The sequence below is a fragment of the Aythya fuligula genome, chromosome 9 (assembly GCF_009819795.1).
Source record: "Aythya fuligula isolate bAytFul2 chromosome 9, bAytFul2.pri, whole genome shotgun sequence".
Classification (NCBI taxonomy): Eukaryota; Metazoa; Chordata; class Aves; order Anseriformes; family Anatidae; genus Aythya; species Aythya fuligula.
This window is the reverse complement of record NC_045567.1, coordinates 2,797,194-2,821,039: the sequence shown is the minus strand read 5'-3', so window position 1 is coordinate 2,821,039 and position 23,846 is coordinate 2,797,194. Positions and strand designations below refer to the sequence as shown.

Sequence of the window (23,846 nt, the reverse complement as noted above, 5' to 3'; positions counted from 1 at the left end):
CATTGGCCAATAAATTGACTACTGTATACAGCATTAGTTAGATATATATAGCTGGATGTCTCGTAAGCTATACTTACTAGTGTTTGTATTGGCTAAAGGGTTTGGTTTCCGCTGAATGGCACGTGCTGTTCCAGTATCCTCATTTATTTGCTGCATAGAGTTAAAATCAATAGTATAGACACGCCCAAGTGTCGACAGGCTTATTTCATCCTCACCCACCTGATGAGCTGCCTAAAGACAAAGTAGAGTTTAAAGGTAAGAACAAACAAAGAAGAGTTTAAAGTTAAGAAAGCCTTAGCAAAAAAGGAATTCATACCAAAGTGGTGAGAGGCACAACACAGTAGCAAAAACCAGTGATGGACAGAAATACAATAAAAACAGTGATTAAGCATTCAACAGTTCCTCCATTACTGAATACCCAGTGCTACATTACAGCAGGATGTTTGAGAAATTCATGTGCTTCTTTCTCAAAAGATGTCTGGTTTCAAAACCACAAAGAAAAGCACTCAGTTCCCTATACGACTTTTAAAGAACATCACCACACAGATATACCTCTATTATTCGACTATCAATCCTGTTATAGGGATGCCAGAGACCCCTGTCATCTCGCCACTGCCATATTGCGCCATCGGTATTTTGTGCATTTCCTTTCTTCAGCATAGTATCGACAGCAAAGATCCCCTCTTTTGGCAGACAAGGCATCAGTTCACTGAAACGATCATTAAAACAGCATTTTACTAGCAGTATACAATGAAGTCCATCTGAGCTGAATGCTCTTTGCCTTCATTTTAGAGTTACAGAATTTAACACCTTTACCAGATCCAAAAACTTAAAGTAGATAACTTACCAGATAAGAGAAGTAAGCTCATAAAGTTCTTGAGGACTTCGTGGAACAAGGTCAATTTGTTCTTGACAACTCCCATTTGAGGCTCCACAAAGGAGAAAGTGAAGAGTTTCTGCAATATCTGTAAAATTATTATTCAGATTGTTCACACTGGTATACAGACTCCAGCTTGTGTTGAATGCTATATAGAAGAAATAGTCACTGCCCTAAACAAACAGGCAGAATACAACGTAGGACAAAAAACATCTTTCTAGACATTACAAAATGCGTGTCTGTTCTCTGACATGGGGTTTGTGGGTTTTTCATTTCCACCCCCCACCTCCCACTTCTCCTTTAAGAGAAAGCAGTGAGTGGGGAATATCACTAAACACACAAGGCAGGGAAGAAAGCAGGGGAACATACAGGGCAGTTGAAGTTGCAAGTCAAATTTCACAAGATGAAAAGAAGGAACAGAGAGCAGACCAAAACAGCTACACAGCAGTTACTTTTCATTATGTTTTCCCTTTGAAAAAGCCCTTAAATCACATTTCCCCTACTTACTAAATATTAAATAATTATATAATTTGTGTTGAAATAAAAGCAACTTGCAGAGTTAATACAGACTCAGAAAAGATCAGGTGAGCATTGCAGTGACAACAGCTAGAAACAGGAAAGGGAGGTAGTGGGGGGAACAGAAAACAGAACAAATACTTTCAATGGGATTAACTAAAAGTTTTGTATCCCAGAAGCAGCACAGTAAGAAAGAAAAAGAACATATTTGTTTAATCAAGTGCTTAGAGTTCGATCCTAACCATAGGCACAATTTTAAGTAGGCCCCCAAGACACGAAAAACCAAGAACTCACTTTGCTTCATAAGTTGGACTGCAAGTGTCGGACAATTGGAGCACATTAAGGAAAACATGCGCACCACCATGATGAACATTCCTGAGCTCAGGATTGGAGGCGTCACTACCAAGAGTTGCTGGATATTTGTTAACAAGTCCTTGGAAGCAACCTGTTGGAGCAAGTTCTTCAGAAGAAAACAAAATCAAAAGCATTAATGCGATTTCAAAAGGTAATCCCTTATGACAGACAAAGGAAGGAAACAAACAAACCCACCCCACCTGCAGAAAAAAAGAACACACACCCCCTTACCTCCTCATGCTGGAAGTTGTCCACTAGCCGTGCAAAACAGAGACAAGTGCTTTCAACAGACTTTTTGTCCTATTAAAAGAAAACATTAAGTATTTATTTGAATTAAACAATTTTAACTTTCGTTAGACTAGGCTGTCATGAAGACATTCATAAAACATCTCAAAAAGACCAGTCAGATGGTCTTTTTTCACCCTCTGCCAACTAAGCAGCATTGTTCAAATTTCTTTTGGTGCAATAGTCATTATGAGTGCCCATTTATTATCACAGCAGCATTACAGAATAGGCAGATCTTTAGAGTTCCGTGATTTAGAACCAACTACTTGAAACTATTGTGCAGGAATAAGTGTTGTTTTTTTCGCTTTTTTTTTTTTTTTAAAGAGCGAAATTCATCCCCAAGGTCAAACCAGCAAACTAATCCTCACAGCATAACATTAATTGAAACTCAAGCTTTCCAGAAGTAGGAAAGAACCTTGCAACTCCTTTATTAGGAAAAAAAAGAACAGCATTACTACAAGATTTACTCTTATTGATGAGGCAACAAGTAAGGACAACAAAACCACAGTCAGTCATGCTCTCAGTTCAGGTACCTTACTTATCTCATTTTACAAAGTTAACATGGGCGTCATGAATCCTTACAGCACAGTTAGAAAAACAGGAGCCTCATACGCACACCGAAGTATCACAGCTTGACAGTATAGAAGCTTTAAGGTAGTTAGCAGATTGCAAAGGCAAACAATACGCAGTAAGAACTAGGTATCTGGAGGTAGCTTTATACTCCTTTCAGATCAAAGTGAAACTTTCTGCTTTGTAATAGCTTCTTACCTGATGGGTTAACCTTTGTGTAAGCAGTGGCAAAGAGTCTGCCACAAAGTGAAACTCATCAGGTGTTATACTCTGGCAGCAGTTGGCAGCGATAGCTAGTGCATTCCTCTGTGCATTTATACTGAAGAATTCCAGATAGAGCAAGCAGTCTGCCAACCCACCCTATAACAAAACAAAGAAATGGTTTTTACTCTCAGTAATACTAAAAGTTACTGAAACTGATTTTCTTGCTTCATCTTCACAGAGCTTTCAGACCACCCATGTGGGAATTGGTATGTCGAAGTAAAGGATGATTTCTTTCATACTTACTGCCTGCAGAATGGCTTTACTATGCCTGCGTGATAACATCTCCAGGGCTGTCAGCGCCTGCTCCGCCACATCAATGCACTGAATAACTTGCAACTAGAATAGAACAAGAATATTTGTAGATCAATTGTTAAATCGCTTTGTAAAGACAGTTTTCTTCATTAATGTTAGACTAAGACGTGCTAATGCAGCTACACTGCTAGCGGTAACCAAATTAAGTAACTGAAGGCCAGATCAGCTATGTAGCTACTCCTCACGTTATTAGTTTGTATAACTCAGTATCTTTGCAACACCAAAGTTTTCTGTGAATCAGAGAGTGCTTTTCATTAAGGATATGAATAAAGAGTAAACCCATCTTAGAAGCTTCTGATATGCTATGCAGCATCATATAAACTATGAAAGAAACTATTATATTGAGGGTAATCCTGAAGTTAAAACAGAAGTTAAGACAGAAACCCCTAAGATTTTTTCAATACTGTTTTGATTTCATGTTACCTTTTCCAAGAAGACAGGAATTGCATCAACCACTACAGCAGATGATCTAGGAAGTGCTTCCATCATGTATGTTAAGGCCCGACAAGCATGGTTCATCTATTAAATATATAGATTTGTTACAAGTTCAGCTGATACACTTGTTCAAAAACATTTCTTAAGAATTACAGATTACTTACTATGTCAAAGTTGTGCTCCATCTGCAGCAATGTTATCTGTTCAAAAAAAAGATTCTTAACTTAGTAAAGAGTATAAAGATCTCAACATAACAAACACAAATCTATATTGTAGCTTTTGACTCGGGGCTTTGAATTTCAGTAGAAGTTACAAGAGTCACTACCTATTCTTGATCTACTACAGAATTAGCAAGACAAAGTTTAGCTTCATGAGACAAAGTTTTGCAAAACGTGCCCTCAAAAACAGATAATGCTTTTTAAGTACACGTGTATATATACACACACACTCCACCTAACATACATACATAACCATGCATAGCCATGCATAGTTTTAGACTATGGTTTACACAATATTAATTGAAATACATCATATGAATCATATGAATCAGCATAGGTGGTGGTGGGTTTTCTGTTTTGTTTTAAATATACAAGTATACACCAGTTGTACAGATTTTGCTGCAACAAAAAAGCACAATCACTTAAATGTAAATTAACCCATGAGACAGCTGTGGAAGAAGTTTCACTTTTTCCTATACATCATTCTCTTGGCTCACACCTGCCTCCAGGCATGGAAGAACTACATCCATCCTGAAAATTATCGATGGTTACAGAATTGGATTTTCTATATTCTCTTAAAGCACTTCCATTTGTTCTGACCATAGTATCCAGAGGCATACAATAACCTTACGTTGAAGTAAGTGCACTGTCTTCAAAACCATCTATCAGACCTTATCTCACAATGCGGGCAGACTTGACAATTTTCTCTTTAAACATGTAATGAGCTTTTTTTTCCCTAAGCATTTTTAGTGGTTTTTGTTTAAAAGTTTGCTGTTCTACTTCTGTATACTTTTGACTACTTGCTGCAGTTTGCATTTCAGCATAAAATTTAAGTCCTTCTAAGCAGCAACTACCTTACTGACAACATGTGCAGCAAGGACTTTTTCCACTGACATTTACCAATTCTTACCAGAGGAGAAAGACCCAATGGCAAGCAGACTCTGTTAAACTGCAACTTAAAGGCTATTTACTGGAATCACAAAGTTCTGGGGGCTGTTTTTCTGAAGAAATACCCAACAATACACATACTACAGCCTGAAGGCTATGCAAATAAGAAGGGAGAATAGGAACTGTTCCTGGAAGTATTTTAAATTTTAGGCCCACTAATCCTCATCAATTCTAAAAAAAATACTGACTAGTGAGGCCCAGTATAGCATAACTTATTTAGGAAAAAAAACTGATGCTAAAAAGCAGATCAGGAAAAAGTAGATCATAGAGCAAGAACAGACAGTATTTGCAGAACCTAATGCAAGCAAGCTATGGAAGAAAAGTAAACTACATGCCACCTGTTTTTTTTTGTTAGTACTTTAGTATAATTAGTAACACATTACACACTCATTCCTTAGACCATCAAAACACATCCCCTTCATATATTTGCAGGAACACAAGAAAGTGATATCTTTTATATACCCATTCAAGTTATTAGCTCTAAGAGATAAAGAGTTACATTATTAGAACTGTGCACAAAAATGAACTCCATACTAAAAAGAGAAGAAAGAAATGACACATTGATAATTCCAGTGTTAGTTCTATGTGCAAGCTAACGTCAAAGGCATTTGTTGTTCCATTTTAAATACTTCATTTAAGCAAGATATTAAGTGAAATATTTTATCTTCCAACAGAAACACAGTTTTTTGTTTGTTTTTACCAAAGCTGGTACAACACTCTTGACTGGAAATCCTCCTAATGTTTCTTCATTTCCCATGACCAACAGCTGGCACATCTCAATCACTGCCTGTAGTTGCTGACTTTCATCAGTGGCTTGCAGACCTTGTAAAAGCTGTTGGGCTTTAGAACCTATATATCCAGAAAAAAAAAAAAAAAGATTAGGAAAGAAGATATTAGAGAATTTAAGTGTTCAGTGCAGTTGTTACGCTATATTTCTGCCAGAGTGGAAGACGAGAGACAGTTTGTCTTCCTCTGCATTTGTAGTTTCACTTCCTTTCCCTGCCATAAAAAGGGGGAGGGAAAGAGAAATGAAATCTCACTCTTAGCTGGCCTTCCAGTGCAGACTGGTCACAGCTCAGGGAGTTCACCACACTGCTCACCATAGCCATCTTTGCCAACCTACAGTGGGTGACAGAACCCATACCACTCCACCTTTATAAAGTAAAGGACGTTTCAGTATACCCCCTAGATAATACAGCACGTAGAGTATCCATTAGACCCCATCTTCTTCTTGGCAGGCAGTGTTACAGGCTGTCTTTGGCTCTCCCGAAAGCCAAACCAGCTGGGACTAGAAGGTACACATCTTAGCCAGCTGCATAATGCAGATATGGTGGAACAAGACTAAGAGCTCATGTTCTCACTGACATAGTCTGAGAACTAAGTCCCTTTTGAAGCTCTGAACAAGGCACCATAAAACTGTTAGGTTGTATTGGTTCTAAAGCTAGCTTAAGCTCTTGTTTAAAGCTAGCAAAAAACCCAAGGGGGTTCAGAGGTCTTCTGCTAAGCAGCCCATCATGCAAGAGAAAAAGATAATGAAGGGGTGAAAAGGCAAGAACCCTCCCTTCCCCACCTAGAAGGGAACATCAAGGTTTAAAAAAAAAAAAAAAAAAAGAGAAAAGAAAAGAAAGGAAACATGGCTAAAGCAAATTTCTCTTCCTTACAGGAAGAAAAACTCATTAATGCTGCTGACCAGTGGTCTAGCACTCATGACATACAAATCTCCAACATGGAAAATATAAATTATGTAGCTAACACAAATACTAGAATGTACTAGTGGCTGAATTCTACTCGTCTGGAAGTGGAAAGAATCAAGTCAAATTAGACAAACTTGGCTTACTAGCTCCACTTCCAATTGTCCTGTGGAAGAGCTGCGACATCCGAGGACCAAGAGGGCCAAACAGGTGAGGAGGAAGACCCCTAGCCTCTAATAGAGCTAAAAGCAAACAGAGGATAACAGCCATTGTCAAAGCTTCTACATATATTTTAAAAAGCTTAAATTCCATGAAGCTATAATTTAAGACTACTAGAATCTTGATACTTTAGGAAAGAAGAGTTAGGATTAGATGACTGTAGTTACTTCAGTTTCAAACACACCAAAAAGATGACCCTTAAGGAACAAATAGGTCATTTTTATACGCAGAGCATTAATGCCCCTTAAGAAGTCACCCACCAAGTTTTCAAAGCTTTATATTTTACAGAAGAAATCTGGTCTACTACATTAACGTTGTAAGTTTAGATCTAAAATAGCAGATACATAGGCTGTAATTTCAAAGCTGAACTCAAGCTACACAAAACTGGCTAAACTTATCTTCACACGTTCAGGACTCAAGTAGCATTATTAATCTGAGGAGAGGACACAAGTTTCACAGCTTTACTTCCTGATGAATAGGAAGGCAAGATCTCTGCTAAAAATTAGCATTTTTTAAATAACACTTTTCAGTAGTCCTAAACTAGACTAAGTGGGTGATTCCAATTTTTACGGTAGCAAGCATGACCACTTTTGATCAACACAAATACTGATCAATAATAATAAAAAATTAGTTCAACATTCCTAATGCATACCTATGCTTACTGGGGGCTATAAGCAAGTGAACTGATACTGACATAGCACTCACTTCCACATTAGTGATCCAGATTTACCAAATCTGTCATTTGCAAGGAAAATTACCATCACAGAACTCCTTGCACAGTAGTGACAAAATTGTTAGAAGAGCTGCAGGACATAAACACTGAGTTTGTACCTTCCTGTGTTTCAGATGAGAGACCTGAATTCTTCTATAACTAAAGCATGAAAGCAAGCATTTTTAAGAACATTTAGACTTTGATCAAAGCTTGTAGTTATATGGCTATCAATGACAAGGACAAAAGAAGTTATCCAGAATCAGGTAGATTAACAGCAGACCTAATCCAGCCTGTCAACTGGAAACGTATTCTTGCAAAAAAACATTCTCATACTTCCAACAATAGCCTACACACTTCATAGGACTCAGTTCTCAATTCTCCTCCTCCCTCCCAACCCCTATCTCCACCTGAAAAAAAAAAATCAATAGCAATGTATTACACACCATGGAAACATATAAGGACACTAACCAATCCCTACAGACATTAGTTCCAAATTCTCACATCTTCAGTGAATTAAAGCTTGCAGTGTCACAGTTCATGAAAACTACAGTAAGCAAAGCAACACATTCACAGACGTAGAAACAAGATTCAGCCTCCCCGCATTATATAACACAGGACGTGGGGCAGTACAGCTATTCACAGGCTGCAAACAAATAATAAATTGCAAATTAATTATAGCTTTTATACCTTGTAGTCTTCCCATTTCAGAGTCATCTGACTCACTTTCTCCAGATGTTGTCATACCTACAGCTCCAGCAACAGAACTAGAAGCTGAAAGAAATAAAATAGATTAACATGAGTTGAAGCACCTACAGAACTACAAAATTTGCATCGACTCCACCATCAAAAAAAGCATCCACCATCAGAAAGTGCTGTGCATTTAATACTGCCACCACACTTGTACAATTGTCACTTCAATTAGACCAATGTCAGTCTAGAGATCAGCCTTTCCAAAAACTAACAGAAAGGCTATACCAACACAAGATTATGAAAGAAGTCAGATCAGCAAATAACATTTCATGTGTATTTCATAGAATCATTCAGGTTGGAAAAGACCTCTAAGATCATCTAGTCCAACCTTTATCCTAGTACTGAAGTCCACCATTGAACTATGTATTTCTTAAAGACCTCCAGGGATGGGGACTCAGCCACTTCCCTGGGCAGCCTACTCCAATGCTGCACAACTCCTTCAGTAAAGGAGCTCCTTCTAATATCCAACCTAAACCTCCCCAGTGCAACTTGAGGCCATTTCCCATTGTCTGATCACTTGGTGCTTGGGAGAAAAGCCTGATCCCTACCTCATTACAACCCTCTTTAAGGAAACTCTAAATAAGGTCTTCCCTAAGCCTTATTTTCTCCAAACTAAATAATCCTAGCCCCCTTTTCTAGACCCTTCACCAGCTTCATTGCTCTTCTTTGGACACAGTTGCCTGCATTCTTAGTAATTTTATTCTCTTGTTATGCTGCCCTTCAATCTAGTTCATTTTGGCTTTTATTAGCAATGTAGCTAATTTTAAAAACACAGACATTTTGAGTTTTTCTACCACCCAGCATAATTGTTGGAAAGCTCCTTCAGAATCACTGTTGATTAGGACCAGGTGATAAAATTAAGTACCATTTAACAGAACTGCATAAACAGGAGTACATGTATTAATTAACCCAAAGACAAACTTCTCCAATACAGAGAGGCTTGCAGTTTCAACAGAAAACATACAAAATATTTTCCAGTAGTTATTAAAGAACTCTCACAGATAAATACTTGTCTTCTATATTCTGAACAGTTTGGCATCTCTTCAGTCAGCAGCACAGTCATTTATGTAGCATTAACTGAAATCAGTTTTCAGGCTTTTTTTTTTTTTTTTAAAGTGTACTTGATTGGAAATAGGTTGGAGACTATGAAGTAGCATAACTGAAGCTTGTACCAGATGTCCAAGAGATCAGATTCAGTTAAGGTCCCTCTCATTCAAAATGTTCCAGAAGCTGTACCAACTTAAATCATAACTTCCTCCCAGAACTTAATCCATGTAAGAAGTTCGTATCCACATGTATACTAAAACACTGCAACTGGTATCTCTTTTTACCTGCAGCTCCCTGGGGAGCCTCATCAGTACGCGCAGCTGAAGAGTTAACTCCATCCTGGTTGTTGTCAGGATCAGCCATCTTCTCCTGTCGGCGAGCTTCAGCTGCTCCTCTTTTGCCCAGGCCAGAGCCTCGCCGACTAAAGATTTGAAAAAACAAACGTTTGGGAATTTAAAAATAGTCAAAATTATCACAATTAAAGTGACTTAATTACAAACCAAGTAACTGATTTGTACGCATCTGAAAAGAAGTTTGATGCCTGAGTATTCATCTTTAAAAAAAAGTTCTGAACTACTCAAAGTACAAAACTCTGACATTGAGCTTGATTTTCAATAGCAGATCAAGTTTAAAGGCATTGGCCTTTCTAAATCTGCTTTTTTCAACATTACTATTGTCACTACTAAAAATATACATATGCTTATGATGTAAGGCATCAAATTCAAGTGCATAACTGACGACAGGAACAGACCTCAGGCATATCAAGTACTTCAATATCCACCATACCAGTTGTTCAGATGCAGCTATTGACAAACTGATTGGTACAGTATTAAAACAGACACCCGTGTGGCACCATACGGTCTTTTATTTTTCAAAGTTGTCATTGATTTTATTATTCATAACAGAGAAGTTTAGAACTTTATCTTTTTAAACACAGCCTTTGTAAGAAAAGGATTATTTAAATTTGTGACATTTCCTTTGGGTACTTCCTCCCCTCCTTCCTCAATAAGTACCTCAGCTACAGGAGTTGTAATAGTGCCAAACTCCATGCATTATCCATGACATTAGTATACAGGGTGACCCTGCAAGCCTGAAAAACTGCAGCTCTTTCTGCAATAGCCATGAAAGATAAATACCCATCCACAGCAGTAATCACATCTTGTTTTAAGTTTTACCTGGTACTAGCACAGGAGCCCGTGGTCTTTTGCCGTGTGCTCCGCCGCAAACTGGGGAGCTCAGCAGGTGGTGATTCACTGCGCTTCTTGGTGGATTTTCTTAGGCCTATGTAATATTTAAGGGATTGAGAGTAAGTCAGTCTTTAAATACATAGCAGCTCTACAAAGTGAAACAGGACAGCTTCTACATAACTACAGGAAGTCTACAACAGCTTTTTGTCACCTTACACTGATCTGCTATTCCACTGAAAGAAAGGCTTAAAAACTTATTTTTACTCATTTATTTTTTGTACCAAACTCCGAATTGTTACTCAGACACCTTTTTGTAACCCATATGCTCCAGTTACACAGGAGCTTGTAGGCCTCCTCATGCTCAACAAATACTGTAAGATACATTATTTCCATGTGTTTATGTTCAAAACACCTAAAACAAAAATGATTTAGCTTTAAAGCATAGAGAAAAAGAAACCACAGTGTGTTTGGGGGGGGATATCTGTTTTGCCCCTACCCCTTAGGTAAACGTGTGCAGCATTAACTTAGCCACAATCACTAGACAAATCTTAACTTTTAGTCACAAGCAGTTCGATCTACATTAGTATGGCTTAACAATAACTGCCTTAAAACCAAATGAGACTCCCCCACCCTCCAGAAGTCAAGCACTGCCAACATTGAGATCTGCAATGTTTTGTGTGTGTTTTTGTTTTAACTACATCCCTTCAAACCCTATCACTGCTGTAATGTCTTCCTTTAGGCAAATAACCAAGAATATTTTCACAACTCTGGGGAACGAATTGAGTTTTTAATTTAGAAGTATTTGCACTGTTGAAGACTAACACAGCTGATATTAATTTGCTCTTGTTTATGAGGAAATAATTAGAGCACTGCTCCCTCTACTGGCAACACAGCAGAAACAGAACACATTTAAGCATGAACTGTATTTTAGCACAGTACCTATCAAACTGGCTTCTGCTAATTATTCCTAAAAAAAAATCCAGGAATATTGTCATACTTAAGAATGAAGCAACTATGTAACTATGTAAGTCTTGATAGAATACTTAACAGAAAAGGGAATGTAATCCGAAAAGTTATTACTGACCTAGTCAATAGTCTGTCCCCTGGACACTACACCATATTTGATCCAGGAACACATTAACTGCATACAGCATTAAGTTCCATGCAGATTAAGGTTAACCTGATATTCCTGTGTTTACCATACACCTGGCTTATTAACCCCAGAAACTTGGCAACCTAAGAAAACAAGCGACTGTACCTAACAGCTACTGCAAACTGAGCTGAAACAAGGCAGCCACCTGGATTTTCAGTCTGTACACACAGATTATGCTTTTTTTTTTTTAATATATTTTACTTTTTTTTTTAAAAAATACTCCTAAAGCAGTGGCACTTTTACTATGCATGGTTGCAAACCAACAGCTTAGGTTGAAGTTGCTAAAACAGAAGCAGTTAATGAATCCAGCCCTATTTACATCCAGTAAATTACTTGCCTTGTTTGTGGTAGGGAAGGAAGGGGGAGTGCTGGAGAGAAGACAAGAGCAGTTTGAAACAGCTGCTGCAGGATCCTATGCCACAGCTATCTATGTTTCAAGTCCTATAAATGCAGATTCAACAAAACTCCTCTCATAGCTGACTATTTTACATTAAAAAATGCATGCATTAAGTATAATAGCACTACATTTGACCACAACAGCCACTCTAGGAGTTCATAGCTACAGATTAGCTCATTAGCTACAGATACCAAATAGTCTACTTCTCCATGTAACATCGTGATGAGATTCTAAAAATGAGGTGTACTTTTGCTTTACATTTGTATCAGAGATTAACTTTATGTTCACTGGAAAAATAAACACTTGAGCTCCTCACATCAGAAGGTCAGCTGCTGCTTGAAATCTGCGGGTTCTCTGTTTCAAGTGGTCAGCCCTAAGCATGAGGTTTGTTCTTAGCAGATTCGCAATAGGCAGATCAACGACAGACACCACCTTCACTGAAAATGAAGTGAAACGGACTTAGCATAAATCCTGTCTTAACATAAGCTAAGGGCAGCGGTTTCACAAGGCAGCGGAGTTAAACAGCCTGCTGCTGTGTCTAACAGTGTGGTTCTGCTCACTCATGCCTTACTACCCTGACCCAAGGCCGAGGTGCCCAGCACACACTCTGCACACCTTCCTCTTGGTCGCTCTCTGTCAGACCAGTGAGCTGAGCTAGCGGGACAGGGATCAGCTGAGCACAGCCACCACGAAACACGATGGCAATGAAGCTGTAGAGGGGATTGCCCTTGTCCATAAGAAGCACTCAATTAGTTGAGCCATCGCTTTAAACCAAATTACCTCAGTAAGGTTCTGGAGAACATAGAGCTTCCCGTTATTGCCTGCTGGATGAGCTGCAGAACACATCATAGGCTGAGCACCCAGAAAGCTGAGTTCATTTTCTCCTGCTACTCATTGAGTGCTCTGCTCATCACATCTTTTTGCATGTTTCTTTCTTCCCAAATCTTTTCTTCTACACATCTACCATGGCACTTGCGTGCATCTACCTCCCTCTAGTCATTTCCCAGGCTAAAAAGGAAGTGACAAATGATTTCTCTGAACTTGTTCCCTTCCTGCTGTCTGTAGCCACTCTCTGCCTTTAAAGTTCATCGTTTAAGAATGCTAAGTCAGTCTTACCACTTGCATATTTTGGGAAATCCTTCGAGTCTTTCCAGCACAAGTTCAGGACTGCTAAGCTCCTTCAGCACCGGACCTTTTTCCCTCACACTTTCAGATTTAACCCTCCCCTGAACATCCTGCTAGCAGGCCTCCTGCCTGGGAGTTAGTCCTGCACCTACGGGAGTCACAGGATGAAAACAGCCCCAAGCCTTCACTGGCAAGCAGGGTACAACCTATATCCATGTAGATGGAATAAACGATCGCTATGGCTGTCTGCCCAAGGAAAGCACCAGTCATGCTGTCACAGACAGCAAGGGCTTTCAGGTGAACTAGTTTCATGTTCATCTCCAGAAGTTAACTCTGTCTGTTACAGGGGTGGCGCTGACTGAGCAACCCTGTAAGATCCATTTCAAAGAGCTAGGAAATGTCCACGTGTGACACACCTTCGGAAAAAAAATAGGTTTAAGCAGTTCATATTAGGCAACTACAGAAGTTTCAAGATGGAAGCTTTAGAATTGAAGCAGAGCCCTAGGTTTCCCTATGGCAAGCAGATAAATTGCTCATGCCATGACATCATCTTATTTGCATGCCAAACACGCATGTTAATGAGTCTGAAGGAAAAGAGAACCAAACAGGCTAAACCTGAAACACTGTAGCCTTACCAAAATAAAATGTAAAAAAAAAAAAAAAAAAGTGAAGATGTTCTTCAGATTATTATTTTTTTAAGTCTGTTTACTGGTCAGCATTTTTTTCAGGCATTTTTGCTGTATGAAAGAAACAAGTTCTGAAAGCAGCCATACTATATTTACTTATTTTAACAGCCTGAGTGTATTACATAAGCCAAAACCAAGTCAGATTTTCAAAGTATATAACCCCAAACACCATTTGTTGGCAGTTCAGAAAGATAATCAATAGAGATTTACTTCTTAGGGCTGTAAATTTACATTTTAGATTGGCTCCTGCGTTGAGCTGCTTTCTAGCTCAAGCAATAAAGGTGGGGTAAAAACACCATTGGCAGGGGAAGGCACCTACTGTCTCTCTAACATGCCACTGTGCCCCTCAATACCAACCCAGACATCCTCAGCTGTTAACTAGAACCCCACAGAGCCCATCACCACAACTATAACCATCTCTTACCTAGTCAGTTTATTTCCTTAATGCAACATACAGGCACTACAGGCCAGCATTGCCACCTACCATTGCAAATAAACTAATTCAGAGCTATTTTCAGACTTCTCCTCACCCCTGCCCATCCCCTTTCAAGTCAGGAGTTACACCACCACCATGCTCTGTGTTCACCTTTATCTGGCTTTTCACATCAGCCTTCTCTTCTCAGCCCCCCAAATCTTCAAGTACTAGGTTGAGGATTCTCATTTATGGATAGCTACTCCAGGTCACCCTGCTCTCAGCATCATCCCAGCCATCACTGACAGCTTCTTCCTACTTAAAAGGTAAGACCCCATACAAAGAGAGGCAGAGATTTCCCCTGATAATAGAAGCATAAATAACTATAAAAAAAAAAAAAGCTTAAGTCATTTGACACAATTTGCAACATTCCAAAATTTCTAAAAGTTATAGTGCTTGAAAGGACATGAAAATAGTCAAATCAAGAGCAAAACTAAAAATTTGCCTTTTTTAACCAAAATATTTAGCTGCAGAACAAGAGGTGGAAGCCTTCAGTCTATTTTGATTTTTCCAGTGAACTTCCTAGTCTTTATTCAGTAATGCCACTGACTCAGTTACCCTTGCAACACACAACTGCTATGTATCTAGCTGAAATCTCTGAAAGTCAGCTTGGCTGCATTTAATGCCCATTACTTATCCAGTGAGGACAGAACAAGAAACCTGAGGGTTGTCTCCTCCAGTATGTGGGAGGCTCCTGCAAAGATGGCAATCACATCTCTCCTCATCCTTCTCTTCCATAGGGTAAGCCACCTCAGCTCTTCTGTTTTTTCCTTCAAAGATCACAACCACTAATAATAATTCTTGTACTTGAAACTACTTTAAACTGAACCATGTCATTCTTTGACTGCAATATCCAGAGATGAACAGCACTGTATTTACACAGACATGGCTGACCACATCGGCCAGTCACAATAATCTCCCCTCTCATCCCAGACCATTCTTCAGAGAACCACTCCCCCACCAGCATTTTTCCTGACTTCTTCCATGGCTGTTTATTTTATACTAGTTCTATCAGCCCTAGTTCAATTTTTAAACAGTTCTTTCATATTATACCTTTATACAAATCTACTGAGTTTCAGCTTCTACTAAGAGAACTACCATGACTTCTAAGTACATTTCTCCAGAGTGGAGTACACCACAGTTTGATCTAGATCACCATTTGCTTTACTGCTTTAGAAGGCCTTAGGGTTATTTGTGTGAGATACCAGCTACTCCTGCTCCCTTATCCTCCAAAGGTATTAGCTTACCAGAGAAAATAAGTTTGACCTGACCCCTCCTTCCTTAAAAACCTACCCTTGTGATTTCTTATTTCTTAATATTTTCTTGACGTTTCTCAACATTATTCAAAATGTGTATCTTGTTGAAATATTTCAAACTTGTACCAGTATTTTCTAGTTAGTGAAGCTGTATAACAGCCAAGTATTAACTTATCCATTTAAGAAATAATTACTATTGATTCCCAGATTATTTCAATTTGTTGTCAGAGCTTTAATGCACTATTCAAAAAGCTAAGACTATTTGAAAATACAAATATTAGCACTCTCCATCTATTCTAGATGGAGTTCTTACATCTTAGTGATATTTAGCATAATCATACTCCAGTGATATTCAATAATAGCTATTCAATTAAGTTTTGTTGTAATCCAAACAGATTACACATTTTAGACTTCCCAATATCACATCTTTCCTCCTCAAACTGGGATGCTACCTAGAGAAAGCAACTTTCTTTAAACTAAAACGGAGTCTAGAAATTCTTACTATGTTTTGTAACCCTTAACACTGACTTTTTAAGTATACATATTTACAGTCTATACCAACTTGGTTTTCTGTCATTACTTGAATATCTTAGTTCTACTTACATTTATCTTATGCCAAAGCTGACTTTCAGGTCACAAAAGAACTAAAGCTAGTCAAGCTGGCTTTCTCAGTACATTCTTTGAGATAATTTAAGCTTGTATTCTCAATGTTGTTTTTCAAGCTACTCCACAACCCCACCACCGCAGGTTGTGCTATCCCACCTTTCTCACTCCATGCTGAAGGGTTATAAGCAGTCATATAAATTACCTTCTGCCTTCACCTTTTTGTGTTCACATAGAAGTACATTCTTTCACCTCCCTGTTGCTTTTCTCCTTTGTCAAAGAGTTGCCCATAACTAAAAGGCAGGCTTCATTAAGAGCTAACTTGATGGTCAGTCAGTCTTGTCCAATTCCTACCCATTCCTTCATCTCATTATCCTGGGGAAATTCAGTTTTCCCCCTCAGGAGCCCACCAAACAGTGGAGTCTTGAATCAGGTACACGTAAAGTCTTGCCATAAGAGAGCAGCCCCTCTCCCCTTCCCCAATGCCATCCTTCCCCAACTAGGTTAGGTCATTCTAGAATCAATACTCCAGTCATGCAAGTTATCCAAAACAAGCCTGTTAGGTCAATTAAATCTATTTTGATTACACAGGAAGCCATCCAGTTCCTCTTGTTTATTTCACATATTTCCTGCATTAGTATTAGCTATAGACATGCCCTAGTTGGGACATGCTACTCATGATCATGCCTAGGTAAATGTGCAACAGTTACCAGGCTTAGGAATCCAACCTATTAAAACAAGTTTTATAGAATATATGCTATGAAAAAAGCATTTGAAGTTTATTATGCTGCCTTGGTGTACCATGTTTTTCAAGCAAACAGAGCTCTAAGCATAACCGCGCACTAATGAGCAGCGGCTCTGGCTTAGAAACAGCCTAAATCCTTATCAGAATATACAAGAAAGGTACCTACTACTCCAATTCAGCACTAGGGAGGACATGTTTTATAAGAACAATTTAAAAGATAAAGTAATTCACATGACAGTCACTATGTATACCAGTTTTAAAGTTTAAAATATTATTGATCTTAGACTAACATGAGAAACTGGCACCATAAAAAAAGTAGCAAACCTAACCTGAAAAAAGAAACCACAAGTTAGATAACTTGTTTAACAGTGAGTATCACTCCCAGTCAGGGCACAGAGTTAAAGGAAATGAAAAAAGAAGTTAAAACAGAACAAGTAAACGTTAGAAAACTTCATTTTGTATGTCCCATGACAATGATATGCAAGTATCTTGTATAAATTTTAAAAATTGACATGCAAGATAGAGAAGTATCTTAGGCCTACAGAACAGACGGCGTACTTTTGCTTTATCTAAATCATTTGCTATATATATAGCAATATACACATATAGATAAAACAAATGATATAGATATATCTAAGTGGTTTCAGTCACAACTTTACCTAAAAGCTCAGTAGAATAAAATAAAGTTATTTCTCTTTAACAAGGACCCAAGAACCCTGTAAACAATGAAGGAAGTATTTGTTTAGAAGAGTTAGTTTTAAAACATACATGTATATTCTTCCGTAAAAGAAAGTGAGCAGCTTACTTGCTAGCTTGGCCTGTAGTCCTGAAGGTCCAGGTTTTGATGTCTCAGACTTGGAAGAGCCTGGTAGAGACAGTTTTGTTTTAGGGAGACTAACTTTTGGACTGAATCGAGCAGCCCAGTCAAACTTTGAAGAGCCACCTGTTTTACTCTGTTCTTTGTCCCTGCTGCTCCTTCTTGGACTGGGGCTGGATGCAGAACGGGAACGTCTAGACTTATTCTGGTCCTTTCCCTGTTTCACTCTGGCACCCTGAGGAACAGTAGAAGAAGCAGAGGCAACAGCAGAAGAGGAAGAGGACGTCGAAGCTGAAGAAGAAGAATCAGTGATGGTGCTACACCCAGCTTTGGCTGAGGTCACCGATTTTGAAGCCAGCTTGGAGGGTTTTGCTGACTTCTCTTCAGCGCCAGTTGATTCAACTGCTGAACCACTCTTTATACAAGACAGACTCTCTGTCCTTTTCCTTTTCTGACTTCGGGAGCTACCAGCAGCTCCACCCTTTCTGGTGTGAGCCTTGCTCGTTGATGGCAATTGTGTAGACTTAGACTGTTCTTGGTCTGAGTGTCTTCTCTTAGATTTAGTATGTGGCTTGTTAGTTTCCAAGGAAGTTTCAGTGTGTTGAAGTGCTTTGGGTTTTTTAGCAGAGCTAGGAGAATTGGTCCTGCTGTAGTCTGGACTAGCACTGCGTTTAACTCCTCGAGAATTTTCTTTCTTAGGCACTTGCCCCGTTTTTTGCTTTTCTGAAGTATTGACTCTTTCTGGATCTTCTTGTTGTGGTACTAAAACAGCAGATGAACTACAGCCTCTGTAGAAGCAAGCAGGAATAGCATTAGTGTTAAACTCAAAGAACCTCATGCTGTTGCTGACACTTATCTTGCAAAACCATTGCAATCTCTAATAATAAAGGAAACAACAGGTAAAATAACCTGTCAAATATTAAATTGACATTGATACAAAAAGCATGCTTATACAAGATCATACTCCAGATTTCATTGCAAAAAAAAAAAAAAAACCTTTGCTAGCAGGAGAACTAAAACGAACTGCAAAATAAAAGCACAGGGCGCTACTTTTTAGCGAGAAAAGCTACTAGATTGATTTCACTAGGATTGTATATAGACATGTAAATCCATTAAAACAAAAATTCAAGCCATGAAGCGGAATGTTTGAAAATGTAATTCCACAAGAGAACAAGAACTGTTCAGTAATGTGTAACTGGTCATAACTGGATTCTAGTTCACTAAAGGCTGTCAGACCCAAGTCTCTCAATCTTATCTGATTAATTACCTTAATTTTAAGAAACAAAAAGTGTAAAATTCTCCTCTATATGCTAAAAAGCTGTTCCGGTGCATACACAGCAGAAGTGTATGAAAATAAATAATAAACATGACCAAGATGATTACTCTGAACAGGCATTCCTTAGATTGTAGGTTTCAATTAATATTGGACATCTCTCAGAACTCCTTGGTCTATCTTCCTCCAAAACAAAGGGGGAAGAGAGGAAAAGAATCTGCAAGTATTCCAGGACTAGTTATATAGAATGTGTATGCTCCAATCACTGACTGAATACTCTTAGCTGAATTACAAGTACAAAACATGAACAGAACATAAGACACTGAAACAAATCCATTGAACATAATGCTAGTTTAAAGCCTGTCATACATTTCATAACAGTTCTGTATAGCCAGACATATTACATACAATAATGAAGCGCAGATAACACTGATAACATATGAATATGAAGTGCAATTACCTTCTGGAAAAGTGCCCCTTGGACTGTTCAGAAGTAGTATTAGACTGCACTTTGGGTGTCTTTGAAATAGATTTTCTACTCTCAGGAGGGCTATGTGCCTTATGTTTTGCCTGCCCTAAATGTGACCTGTCAGCAGAAAGTCAAAACAGAAAGCTATCAGGATACTGAGACACAGATTAAAAAATTCCACCTACAGGTTTGTGTTTGTACCTTTTACAAATAAAGTATTAGATTAAGTACAACTTCAAACTCTTAACACATCAACCCTTTCACATTAAGGCAGTATTTTAAGAGAATCACCTGGTCTGGTTACAAGTCACTACCAATATCACTGTTTTGTACAGCACAATTTTTTATTCATTTTAAGTAAATCAAATATTTCCTCATGCCTAAGCTGTGCAGGTAAGTCCAAATTTTTCTGGTGTGCAAGAATACTTAAGTGAAAAATTCAGCAGTGTTTGCCAGCACAGTAAGGCACAAGACCAGACCACCCCTCAAAGACCTCCTCTCAGATATATCTATACGCTCAACCTCAAGATTCCATGCATTAAGACTTTATGCAGTTACAAGTATTTACAAGTTTGTCTCTTTGCTCTTCAGTGTAAGAAAAAGCAATGCTTGGAATGGGAATGCAACCAGTTCCACTTGGTAGGAAAGCTCAACCTTGCCAATTCTTCTATGGCTGCAGCTCCACCAACTCAAAAGGACTGAGCACTCTCTGGAAGTGAGAGGAATAAAGTAACACATGCTACTGATGAAGGAAGACAAATGAGACGGGAAACCTGTGATGTCAGAGAAAGGAGCAAGTTTCACATAGATAAGCTACGAGAGTTCTTTCAAGCAGCTTTCATCTATGTGCAAAAGCTTGTTTGTTGTATGAGCTCTGACTAGAGGACAAAGTTCATATTACACTTTCAGTAATATTTAAGACCGAAGTTACATCTTCAAAAATATTCCACATCTGTGTTTCAAAACCAATGGGTATCACCATCTGCAAGACTCAGAAGAGACAGCTCATCAGCATATAAAACAGCACAGTGTAAATAATTGCTAAGGCAACAGACATCTTTCTTTTACTTCCCTGTCTAGAACACGCTTTTGACTTAGCATTAACTAGGAAATTTCAACCATTCATATCCTACCCACATAGAACAGCTGAGCACCAACCTTTATTAGCCTCAAACTGTCCAAGTATTAATGCTGGAAGCAGCAACACTTCAAGTTAAACAAGCGTTGATTGTTTCCAAAGAGCCTAGACGAATCACATCAAAATGCTACCCATCTCATCCTTCAAGCAGAGCTATGCAAACACTTGTGAATCATACAGGCAAGGGAGGTGGAATGGGAATTTAAGACCGAAGCGTCCTATTCCAACCTATGTCCCCAAACAAGCAAAAAGTTTAGGCCAGGGAGCAAGTAGAGGTGATTTCCACAAGCTTTCAGATAGCTCTGCCCACACTACTAGACTTCTGGGATTTGGCTGGAAAAAACTAAGCCTACTACATGTCATGTCTGACATGTTCACTTTCTTTAGGAGGAAAATCCTGCTATGACTAACCAACTAAGTGATAGCCACATGATAATACTTAGAGCCAAAACACTAACATTTGAGTAATACAACTGTTTGTCTTGGTAACTTTCCTTCATCAGTTTTTCCTAAAGTTATTTTTGTTACGTTTTTAAACTTCCTTCTGAAGTGACTTTTCTTATTCTCCTCAAGTATTTTTCCTAAAGTATTCCTAAAGCCAGTTACTCAGAAATTAATGAAGGCATCTAGACGGCCCATATTAAAGCAATATGTGGTGGCTCACACTTCTAACAACGGAAGTCTGAAGAGATTAACTGAACAGCATCTTCTCCATACTCAAATAATTTGTCTTTATTCCTCATATTAAGAAAAGTAATTTTTACTACCCAAAAGATGAAGTAAATCTTAGTCTCAAAACTGCAAATTCTATGAAAATAACCTTGGGAATGTTTCACTCAATCCTGAGTGTTTAGATTTTTCTTTTCCCAACAGAAGATTTCGGCATTAAATTTACTGTTCTCCTGAAGATAACTTCCATTACTCCAGCAATAGAAGTATAACATAGTTTACACTTGATATTAGTCTTTTTTTTTTTTTTTTTTTAATGTAAGCTAGCTGATCAGAGTTCATTTATTCTGAAATACATTTGAGAAGTTGATTTTAAGATTTTGTTTTGATTTAATTAGAATTGGATTCAACTTAGTGCTTTAAGCATTCACAGAACGCAAATAAGTAAAAAATCTTTTCAACCAAAATATGGCAAAAAGCAGTGCACCACCATATCAAGTATTTAATGCATACACTGAAGAGTTTCCACTTATTCCAAGCTTGCTCCCTTCCACCTCTGAACCCTCCGGGTTCTTACACGCTTTACAGATGTAATTCCATACCAGTGTTCAATTCATATGGACACGCTACAACCATATTGTAGGGATTGTGAATGCTGTACTGTGCAAGACTATTCATATTCATTTTTTCTTTATCCAAACTATTAGTAGTAAATGCCTACAACCAAAGCAGGAATGTTACATGAGAAGCACAACAAATAGGTAGTCAGAAGCGACAAGGATTTTTATTAGTATTATTTTATTTTCAGAAGACTGTGCTTTCAATTTTCACTCAAGTTTAATCATTCACCTTGCATGTGGTCAAGTAGGTACACAAGACAATAGTAACCATACATATAGTAGCACATCAGTTAAAAGGAGCATGACATTCAACTCCCTTCTCTAGGATCTATACAATGGCAAAAAGACTGGCAATTTAAAGACATTGTAAGAGAAGGTTAGAACTATACACCAACTAACAAATGTCCCAATTTATTTTGGGATTGGGACAGCTTGCTTAAGGTCTTGTTAAAAGTTAACTTATGTTCAAAAGTTGTTAAAATAGTCCAATGATATAGAAACAAGATGAGGAACACTTTGAAAACTAAGTGTTATGGGAGTTGCATGGACGGTTGAAAGTTTGATTCATGTTAAAAGGCTGTAAGCTGCCTGTAATTTCACATGTGATTCAAGGCTTTTAACCTTAACTGGCCCAGTTACAAGCTCTTTATTTTTTCCCATTAATAAATCTTCCATTCAGAAAATTAATTTCAATAAATATTCCAGCAAGAAGTATTTTGAGAGAATAAGTGAGGAAGAAGGTTAAGTATGAGCTTGTGTTTGTCTGTTTTCATTCGCAGAGGCAGATCCAGAAAGACTGAGGGCTTGCTGCACCTTCAGGAGTTTTTTCCACAACAAAGAGGACAGTGTCATTATTACTTCAAGGCTCACTTAGCTGGGCTGAGTTGTCTGCTGATACACATTTTAAATCACAGGCAGACACTCAGTTCAGCATAACACTTAGATAAGTTGACAAGTGACCTACCATCCAGCTTGCCAGATTTGTAGAAACAGTCCTGTGGAAACCACCAGCCCTTAGCTTTCTTTAGCAAAAGCATAAGGAAGATCTCACTAGAACCCTTCCTCAAAAAGTTACTCAAAAAGATACCTTTTGAAGCTAGTTAATAACCAGTGTTTCACCTAATTGTTGTTCCTCAGTAGCTGAAAATAAAGCACTCAGTGCTTCCAAATATGAAATCTACAAAACTAAGAACATTTAGTTCTACCAAAAGCAAGATACAAAGGTAATTGTACACATGAAATAGGCTGTGTAAATCAAAACAACCAAAAATGAAAAAAGCCTCTCTCCTCAGGCAACTCAAGCCTCAGGCAAGATGTTAGTTCTTAACATATTATCGAGACTGGTCCAAAACCAGATCCCGTTCAGAACAGAAGTGATGTAATTGACAGAAAGGCTCTTCTGCCTTTAGTATTTTAAAAGGGTCAGACTAAAACGTATTCCAATGTTATCTATACAGTTTACAACTCTTGCTTCTCATTTAGTCTCTAATCCCAAGCACACATGAATATTTAATATATTCCAAAAATCTACTTTGCATACAATATTACACTTTTGCTACAACAGTCTGTACATCACTCATGTCAAATTGAAATCATACTTTAGAATTACTTTTCCTAAAGATCACAGAAAAGTTGACGATATGCAGTTTAAGTACTCACTTCATGCCACTGGAAAAAAATAGTATTTTGCAATACTTGCACACAGGACCACTTCCATCACTCTGCACCAAAACACTGAAGCATTGCTCAGAACTGAAAGAAACAGTCATCCACAATACTTTCTGAAAAGATCTTATGTGCCTTGCAACAACACTTCCAAATGGCCGCTGTTCAAAATAAATGCTAGTGGCTCAGCAGCAGTCTGTGGCCTCACTGGGGTTTTAAGCCACAAGGATGTAGCTCTTCAACATACATAGGACAACGTAGTTACGGAATTAAAGCAACAGTAAGTACCTCCTAGCCCTTTCACTCCCCACAAGAAAGAGCACTCTTATTAATGGATCTGTGTCCCAATCCTCTTCAGTTTCCCTTTGCAGAG

General features: G+C 38.3%; 1 protein-coding gene across 5 annotated transcripts in view; it reads right to left on the bottom strand.

Annotated features, from left to right (window-relative positions):
* The window catches only part of TRIP12 (thyroid hormone receptor interactor 12), a 76,634-nt gene that overhangs the window by 23,726 nt on the left and 29,062 nt on the right, over positions 1-23,846 (bottom strand). For 3 of the 5 annotated variants that reach the window (XM_032193426.1, XM_032193428.1, XM_032193427.1), the window contains exons 3-18: positions 19,373-19,498; positions 17,628-18,427; positions 10,374-10,479; positions 9,483-9,619; positions 8,089-8,172; positions 6,617-6,712; positions 5,480-5,628; positions 3,778-3,813; positions 3,602-3,697; positions 3,110-3,202; positions 2,801-2,962; positions 1,979-2,047; positions 1,688-1,853; positions 848-965; positions 553-709; positions 78-231 (exon numbers count right to left, since the gene is read on the bottom strand). In XM_032193426.1, coding sequence (XP_032049317.1) covers positions 78-231; positions 553-709; positions 848-965; positions 1,688-1,853; positions 1,979-2,047; positions 2,801-2,962; positions 3,110-3,202; positions 3,602-3,697; positions 3,778-3,813; positions 5,480-5,628; positions 6,617-6,712; positions 8,089-8,172; positions 9,483-9,619; positions 10,374-10,479; positions 17,628-18,427; positions 19,373-19,498 — 2,549 coding nt within the window. The remainder of the gene's footprint in view (positions 1-77; positions 232-552; positions 710-847; positions 966-1,687; positions 1,854-1,978; positions 2,048-2,800; positions 2,963-3,109; positions 3,203-3,601; positions 3,698-3,777; positions 3,814-5,479; positions 5,629-6,616; positions 6,713-8,088; positions 8,173-9,482; positions 9,620-10,373; positions 10,480-17,627; positions 18,428-19,372; positions 19,499-23,846) is intronic. The other 2 variants (XM_032193430.1, XM_032193431.1) reach the window with 1 other exon arrangement.